This window comes from Gavialis gangeticus, unplaced genomic scaffold (genome assembly GCF_001723915.1).
Source record: "Gavialis gangeticus isolate Ggan-Ray unplaced genomic scaffold, GavGan_comp1, whole genome shotgun sequence".
In the NCBI taxonomy this organism is placed as follows: domain Eukaryota; kingdom Metazoa; phylum Chordata; order Crocodylia; family Gavialidae; genus Gavialis; species Gavialis gangeticus.
The window spans coordinates 64,187,843-64,196,677 of record NW_017729022.1 but is presented as its reverse complement, the minus strand read 5'-3'; the positions used below and the strand labels follow the sequence as shown (position 1 = coordinate 64,196,677).

The 8,835-nt window shown below is 46.0% G+C and overlaps 1 protein-coding gene across 1 annotated transcript in view; it reads right to left on the bottom strand.

Annotated features, from left to right (window-relative positions):
- Window positions 1-8,835, bottom strand: part of TMPRSS6 (transmembrane protease, serine 6) — a 61,917-nt gene that overhangs the window by 29,431 nt on the left and 23,651 nt on the right. Inside the window, exons 6-9 of the mRNA XM_019515270.1 lie at window positions 7,388-7,429; window positions 5,810-6,014; window positions 4,822-4,958; window positions 1,013-1,125 (exon numbers count right to left, since the gene is read on the bottom strand). Coding sequence (XP_019370815.1) covers window positions 1,013-1,125; window positions 4,822-4,958; window positions 5,810-6,014; window positions 7,388-7,429 — 497 coding nt within the window. The remainder of the gene's footprint in view (window positions 1-1,012; window positions 1,126-4,821; window positions 4,959-5,809; window positions 6,015-7,387; window positions 7,430-8,835) is intronic.

Genomic DNA, 8,835 nt, shown 5'->3' with positions numbered 1-8,835 from the left:
GGGACCTGAATCTGTTCAGCCTTCACAAGAGAAGGCTGAGGGGGGACCTGGTGACTGTCTATAAACTCACTAGCAGGGACCAGAAGGGTTTGGGAGAGACCTTGTTTCCCCTAGCGTCCCCTTGCATAACAAGGAATAACGGCCACAAGTTGTTGGAGAGTAGGTTTAGATTAGACATCCGTAAGAACTACTTCACAGTCAGGGCGGCTAGGATCTGGAACCAACTTCCAAGGGAAGTGGTGCTGGCTCCTACCCTGGGGGTCTTTAAGAAGAGGCTTGATGCCTACCTGGCTGGAGTCATCTGAACCCAGTTTTTCTCCTGCCCAGTCAGGGGGTTGGACTTGAAGATCTGCAAGGTCCCTTCCGACCTCACTTGTATGATTCTATGATTCTATGAACCATACCCCAGCTCTGCCGAGGTCTTAGCTCCTGCTCCTAGGTCTGCCACAGCACTTTGGTTCCTGACATGCAATAGTCCTTGCTACCCCAGTCCTAGGGCTTCATGCAGAGCTTTGCCATTACCCATGACTTCCCACCCTAGCTATTCTAAGCCTAAGTCCCATTTGAACTGAGTCTGCCAGATTGTGAAGAACAGCAGGTACTTCCCAAGTGACCTACCTGAACAGTCACAAGTCACGGATGTGGCCACAAGGAGATAATTCATTTGGATTCTCTACAAGAGCTTGAATTGGCTCTCCACTTTATCCCTGTGAGGAGCCAGCCCCCTCCACCCAGCCATCCTCCCATCTAGCTGGAACTTAGCCTGGACTTCCTTCTGTTCAACACCACAAGAGCTGGCTGGTGGTGACCCTCTGGTACCTGCCCAGGCCCATCTCAGTGACAGCCTTAGTTGCAGACTCAAGAGAGAGAGGAATGAGCATGATACTCAGCCCAGCACACTCCTGAATTAGAGAGGAAAGGGTGCTGGCACAAAGCAGTGGGGAGTGGAAAGATGCCAGAAGCCCTCTGGAAGGTTTGCATAGGGGATGAGAGGAAGCCGATGATCCCTTACCATCATGTGCCAGGTGCACTGTGTGTTGGGTGCATAGTAGCTGGGGTAGTATGGAGTGCTGATCTTCCCCCGCAGCTCCATGTCTTCTGGAAGTGTTAGATTTACCTGACAGGCTGAAAACACAGTCACAGCCCACTTCAGTATAGCATCAGCCTGGGAACACAGAATCATCACCCAAACCCTTGAAGGAGGCAAGGACCACATCCCACCCCAGGAAAAAGGATGCAGGGAAAGTGTGGAATATTGTGGTTGTTGGAAAAACACGGGGCTGCTTGCTGAGTTTATGATCTGGTGTGCTCTGCTTGGAGACCAATTTTAAACTTTCTGAACTGTTCTGGGTGAGCATCCCAGAGACATCCCACCTCATGCAAGCTTCTTCCCGAGCTGGGACCCCTCAAAGATGGATAGCAGAAGGAACTAGCTGTAGGGACAGGTACTTGCTCATCTCCATGCACAACTATGCCATCTTTCCCAAGAGAATATACTTGGAAAAGGGAGACAGAGGCACCATATAGCACACAATGATAGTGAGGGAAAATCTCCAGAGAAATGAGAAAATGGGAACAGCACAAAAGTTGAAGGGGGATGTAAACAGGAACCCCTGCTTGGGAATGAGCTTCCACAGAACCACAGGCTAGGTTCTTACAAGCTAAGACATGTCAGGCCTGGCCAATGCATGTCTGTGCTCTTCCTTGTCATTCAGTGCTGTTGTGCCAACCTGGTGTCAGGGGCTGCTGGGTTGCTAGAGTTGCATCCTTTCAGCTGAAAACCAAAGCCATGACCGAATGTAGTTATTAAAGATCCCAGGGCATCTGATGCCACGTAATGCTTTTAGTTTCCTTCTCCTGGCCAAAGATGAGTAATTACAGTACATTTTGTTGCGACTCCCCTGTTGCTTTAGTTTAATACAGTATCATTCTTTCTTTCTTGGGGGGGGGGTTTCTTTCTATCTACCTAGGCACTTATCACAGTCCAGACAGGGGAAAAAAGGAAGAGCTATAGCCTTCTACATGAAAGAGATGTACACGTGTTCTGAAGTGCACTACAAAGTGGAAGGTAAGCCTCTTGAAAGTCTCTGGATAAAGGTCTAAGGAGAGAACAGCAAAGGGGATATCATGGTGTGCATCTGCTATGGGCCTCCAAACCAGGAAAAAGAGGTTGACAAGGACTTCTTTAAACAACTGATGGAAGTTTCTAAATCATGAGACCTGGTTCTCATGGGGAACTTTAATTACTAAAACATCTGTTGAGAGGGAAACAGTGGTCCACAACCAGTTAAGCAAATCTGCGGGGTGTGTTGAAGATAACTTTTTTATACAGATGGTAAAGGGGCTAACTAGGGAGCATTTGGTTGAGAATATGAAGGTGGAAGGTAACTTGGGTGACACTGACCACAAAATGATAGCGTTCAAGATCCTATGGCGGGGGGAAGGAAGGAGAGTATCAAGGTAAAAACACTAGACTTTAGAAAAGAAGACTTTTACAAACTCAGGGGACTGGTAGGCAGGATCCCCTGGGAGGCAAATCTGAGGGGAAAAGGAGTCCAGGAGAGTTGGCTGTACTTTAAGGATGCCATATTAAGGGTGCAGGAGCAAGCAATCCCAATGTGATAGAAGAGTGGGAAGTTCAAGAGGAGACCAGCCTGGATGGACAGCAGTCTCTTCAATGAGTTGAAACTCAAAAAGGAATCCTACAAAGTGGAGTAAGAGCATAAGAATATCACACAAAGATTCAGGGAGAAAGTTAGGAAAGCCAAGGCATGATTTGAGATGTTACTGGCAAGGGACATAAAAGGGGAAAAAAAAGGATTCTACAAGTATGTCAAAAGTAAAAGGAAGACCAAAGACACTATAGGTCCTTACAGAATACAGAAGGCAGCTTAGTTATGGATGATGCTGAAGACAAGACTGAAGTATTTCATGGGGTTTTTTTAACTTTTGTTTTCACAGCTAAGGGCAACTATCAAATGATGAGCATAGTTGTCAGCCAAGATAGGAAAGAAGACATATAGTCTAGAATAGTGGAAGAATTACATAGACAATTACTTAGAGAGGGATTACTCAGAGAAGCTAGATGCTTTCAAGTTATCAGAGCCAGATGGGATGCATCCTAGGGTGCTGAAGGAATTGGCTGAGGTAGTTTTGGAACCATGTCTTCTTTGAAAATTGCAGAGGTTGGGTGGGGTACTGGATGATTGGAAAAGGGCAAACATAGTGCTCATCTTTAAGAAAAGGAGGAGGAGGATCTGGGGAATTACAGATCAGTCCAGTCTGACCTTTATACCTGAAAAAATCATGGAGCAGGTCCTCAAGAAATCTATTGTGAAGCACCTAGAGAACAAGGTGATCAAGAACAGCCAGCATTGATTCACAAGAGCAAGTAATGCCTGACCAACCTGATTTCCTTCTATGATAAGATGCCAGGCTCTGTGGATGGGGAGAAAGCAATGGATCCGATATACCTTGATTTAGCAAGGCTTTTGACACTTTCTCCCATGACATTCTCATTAATAAGCTAAAGCGATACAGACTAAATGAAAGAATGGTGAGGTAGATACATAACTGGTGGGTTCTTCATGCTTAACAAGTAGTCATCATTTGTTCAATGTCTAGTTGGGAGGAGGTATCAAATGGGGTTCCCCAGGGATCTGTCCTGGGTCCAGTGTTGTTATATATTCATTAATGCTTTGGATGATGGGCTTGGGTGCGCACTGAGCAAGTTTGCAGATGACCCCAAGTTGGGTGGAGTTGCAGACACTTTAAAGTCTAGAGGATAGGGCTAGGATCCAGAATGACCTGGATAGACTGGAAAAATGGTCTTGAATCAACCAGATGAAATCTAACAAGTCCTGAACCTGGGGCAGAATAACACCATGCACAAATACAAACTGGGGAACAACTGGCTAGGCTGCAATATTGCAAAGAAGGACCTGGGGGTTACAGTGGACCATAAACTGAATATAATTCAACAGTGACCTCTTGTTGCAAAAAAAAATCCAATGGCATACTGGGTTATATTAATGGGAGTATCACTTGAAAATCCAGAGAAGTAATTCTTCCATTCTATTCAGGACTGGTGAAGCCTCATCTGGAGTATTGTGTCCAGTTTTGGTCTCCACACTTCAAGAAAGATGTGGATAGATAGGAAAGAGTCCAGAAGAGAGTGGCAATAATGAGTAGATGTCTGGAAAGTGTGACTTATGAGGACAGACTGAAAGAACTAAGAATATTTAGTTTGGAGAATAGAAAACAGAAGGGGATTTGATAAGTCTTCAGATACCTGCAGGGCAATTATAGAGAGGATGGAGATAGATTATTTTCTGTTGTTGTAGAGGACAGGACTAGGAGCAATGGCCTCAAGCCACAGCAGAAGAAATTTAGGGTGGAGATCAGGAAGCACTTTCTGACTATGAGAGTAGTCAAGCAGTGGAACAGGCTACCTAGAGAAGTTGTGGACTCTCCATCTCAAAATTTTCAAGAGCAGGTTGCACAGACACTTAGCTGGGATGCTTTAGTCAGGGATGATCCTACCATGAGCAGGGGGCTGGACCAGATAGTCTCACCTTCCAGCCCTGATTCCCTAGGATCCTATGATCTGGCTCCATCACAGTAGCATCACACATTTTCAGGGAGCTCCTAGTCCAAATTTTTATGTAATGCTTTGAAGCACTGCTGAACAGCTACCAATCTCCTTGGAGCATTTCCAGGCAGTGGTGAGGAAGGCTAATTGATCAAGGGTCTAAAGATGTATGAGATCTTCTAGTGCCTTCAGTTCTCCTTCCCTCCCTCACTGCCTCCCTATGTCCTCACCTTCAAGGGGTACAGCTTGGGCAGAGAGGATGAAAGGATCATAGTAACTGTACATTGCTTTCTTCCACACCACAGCCATGACATGGCCTGAAGAAAGGACCTCCACTACGGGCTCCTGACGGTTGCAGCCATAGACTCTGAAAGGAGAGACAGGAGGAAGTGAGAAGGGGGATGACCACGTGTAAAGGAGGTAGGGAACCGAGGGAGAGAAGAGAGGGAGAAAGGCAAGAAGCAGATGAGATTGTCCAGACCTCTAGTGAGATTTGCATGTTGCTACACACTGATAAAACAAATCAAGATGTAACATAGAAAACAGGGCTCAGATATGGGTATGGAAGGGTTCCCCCTTGTTAGGACCTTTTCTCAAGCCAAACCACTTAATGATGAATATTAAACCAAAGGATACCCCCTTGTTTGGTTCCCAACTCTAAGCTGAAGGAACATTATCTCCTTCAAGAAACCCCTCATTTTACCCTTCATACTAATGTATGACAGGTTCCTCTTCTGAGGAACCATGGCGTCAAATCCAGAGCTGGCATAAAATCAGCACAGTTCCCATGAAATCAAAGCAGCTACATCCATTTACATCAACTGAAGAGCTGTCCCTAGGCTGCAATGCTCCTTATCAGGCCTCTGTACCTAAACAGAGCTGGGCTATTCTGAAGATGACTTTCATATTCTTAGGCCCTTACCAGACACTGGTCTCTGAGGCACTAAAAATGCAAAACATTGTCATTGTACCCAGAGGCTGCTACGAACACCTTCACCTACTACTTTTTAAAAAACTTGCTAAACTACAGGGTTGCCTCAATAATATCCCCCAACACTGAGTTCTACTACTGTGTTCTATTATGCTGCATCCAAGAGCATTTCCTCTCATCTGTGTAAGGGACATTTCCTTGCCCTTGTGTTGTGAATAGCACCCTGTGCTTTCCTTTCCTTCAACCACTCTCCAGATTTGGTACCACTGTCATAGGAAGCTACCTACGAGGTGATGAGACGGTTCTCCAGCGGCCCAGCCTCGTCATACATGGCCAGTCGGTCCCTGCAGTCCGGGAGGGTCCACTCCAGATGCAGCTTGATCATATGACCCTTGGGGCCATGGAGGTGCCAAAGACAGCTGGAGGCCAAGTAGTCAGGGCCCTTCAGTTTTAGGGCTTCATCCTCCCGCAGATAGCTGTATCTGTAACAACCTGAAGCCATGAAACAAGCAGAACATCAGTGTGTCATCAGTCTGAGGTGGGGTGCTTGGGGCAGTCTTGATAATATGGTCATCATTTAGGGTATTTATGCAAGCCCTTGGTATGGGGTTAGGCTCTCTGTTAGCCTAATTTCTCCCACTGATCTCAGTTTATTTTCACACTTATCCCGGTTGCTCACAGTGACTCTCAGTGGCACTGGTCCCTTTCCCCTGGAATCCTATTTCTTTCTAGCAACATCACCTCTGAGCCCCCAGTCTCCCAGTTCTCCTAGTGGCAACTAGCATCCTATTTCCTCTTGGTGACCCCATGCAATAGCATAACTGAGGGGGGAAACCCAGGCAGAAGCCCTGTGCACCATTTTTGCAGGGGAGCGCAAAAGCAGCCATTGCCATAGTGATTGTACTGCTGCAATCATCACAGCAGGGGCTGGCAATGCTCCAGGCACGGGACAGCTGTCCCAAACATAGAGTTGTGCTGCTCTGCATCTGACACTATGACCTTTTACTGGTAACCCCATTCCTCCCAGTGACTTCCCTCTTCTCTTCATGGTAACCCAATTCCTCTTAGTGACACCAATCTATTCTCTGTGGTCTAACAGTTCTTTCCATTGACATCACTTGTACTAGTATTCTAGTTCTCATTGACAACAGCTTCCTCCCCATATTTCTCACAGTGATAATAATCCCCTTGCACTGTATTTTAGTTCCCCTCAATTCCCCTTTCACTAGTATCTCAGTTCCTCTCAGTTGCCCTTTCACTAGTCCCAGTTCCTTTCAATGTTACCAGTCCCCACTCATGAGCTAACACCATGCTAATTATTCCATTCTTCTAATTACTAGGCAGACCTTCACTCAAACTTTACTTTCCACTTCCCTCATTCTCCTGGTTCGTGGCCCCCCCTCTTCCTTACCCTATAACCTACCCTGCTTTACTGGGCATCTTGTCTATTTTCCCTTTTACTCTTCTAAATCTCTCCAGGTCTGTAGCTGTGAAATGGTGAAATACAGGGAGAGTTTCCACATGCACACACATACCACAAAACCTGAGCATGTAGAGCTATCGGCAATAGCATTTGTGACACAGGGCAAAATTTTCAAAAACACCCGTGTGACTTCTAACTCTCAGCTTCGGTTATGATGTAGGCACCTTCAGGCCTTGAGAATCAACCTGACATAGGCTCCTAAATCATGTAGCTGCTCTTGAAAGTGGTGTCCATTGTATGCACTGTTGTCTCATGGGTATGATTCTCCTTGCCTCAACTGCCCTGATGTCCTGGTTCAGAAAAGCCAGTAATGATTCTGGCCACACCATAATTCCACCCAAAACATAACAAACTCAAAAAAGAACGGGAAAAGATGGCCTACCCAGAGTGGATTTCAGCACTAATAAGTCTTTCACACTGGATTCTGTTAGAAAAGAAATATATAAAGACAAAAAAAACCATAAGACTGTAGCATCTAAAATCCCATGGACTTCCTTCCCATTCCCAAAGAATCATCCTGACTGTCACTGGGCACTTCCTTTCCTTTCCATGGCCCTTATCTATCTGAGTCATCCCCCTGTTTCCCATCTCACCTGGGCCCACCTCTGCCCAAGCTTTCATAGGCCTTGCCTCCTACAGCTCATGACCCTCATCCTGCCATGCATGTCTCCCCTTCTCTTATCCATCACCTGATGCTGTTGTAGGCATTTTCTGTCCCTCCTATTAACATCAGACATTAACCAAAGCCACCACTCCCATTCATACCTCAGCTAGCTCTCCTAACCATGCTTGTTGTCAGAGCTACCATAGGGAAGCACCTTCCTTCCCACACCTCCCATGACCACAGCCCTCAGCTCTTCTCCCTCAAGCTAAGTGAAACACCCCCACCCCTTGGAGTGAGCCAGGAGGAAGAAGTTGAAGGATCCAAATCCCACAGGAGTCCATCCACTGATTTCAGCAGGGTTTGGGACAGGCCCTCAAAGAGAGGGTCAGCAGGGGAAGAAACCAACTGGAAATGGGAGAGGGAGAGGGAAGATGGGTATGAGCAACCACAAGATATATAAGTTTAGCTCAGGGAAGAATGCCTTAATAGGATGTTGCAATCCAAAGGGGGTATACTAGCAAGAACACCAATTAAACAGAAGTATGAAATCAAAAGCCTGAGTCTCAACACTATAGAATCTGAATATCCCTTGCTGAAAACAATAGGGTTTTTTTGTAGCCTCTGAGGCAAAATGTTAGGGAGAGAATGGCCCCTTTTGAACAATGCCTTCCAAATGATCCACCTTATAAAATCTCCCTTTACAAGAAACATAAAGAAAAGTCTGTCAGCAAATGCTGGAAACCTGTAAAAAAAAAAATAGTGTCATATAGTGGTTAGCCTAGCTCTAGCTTTGACTTATCAGCTCTTTCTTGGCTGGGGTGATGAGGTCAGGGTGGAGATGACAGATGAAGATCACCTGTTCCTAATAAAACCCAGCAACAGCTCATTTGACTAGGAAGGCTTTTATTTTTAAACACTTCAGGGGAAAGATTGCAATTCATTCAGTTCATATTTGGTGGGCTTGAGCAGAGGTGGGGGACAGGTGAGAGAGACGGGATCAGAGAGGTTTGTCCTGACTCTCAGGAAGATGTCCTGAGGGAATAGACAGACTCCAACAGCAGACTGGTTAGAGAGAAGGGAAAAACTGATCTGCTGCACCTGGGTTAGGGCCTGGACAAGTGATGCATTTATACTGGTGTGACATATCAGTTCTGAACACTAAGTGGACAGATGGTAGCTACCCCAGGAGAGCATGCAGTAAGTGGCTCTTACAGCACTTTGACACT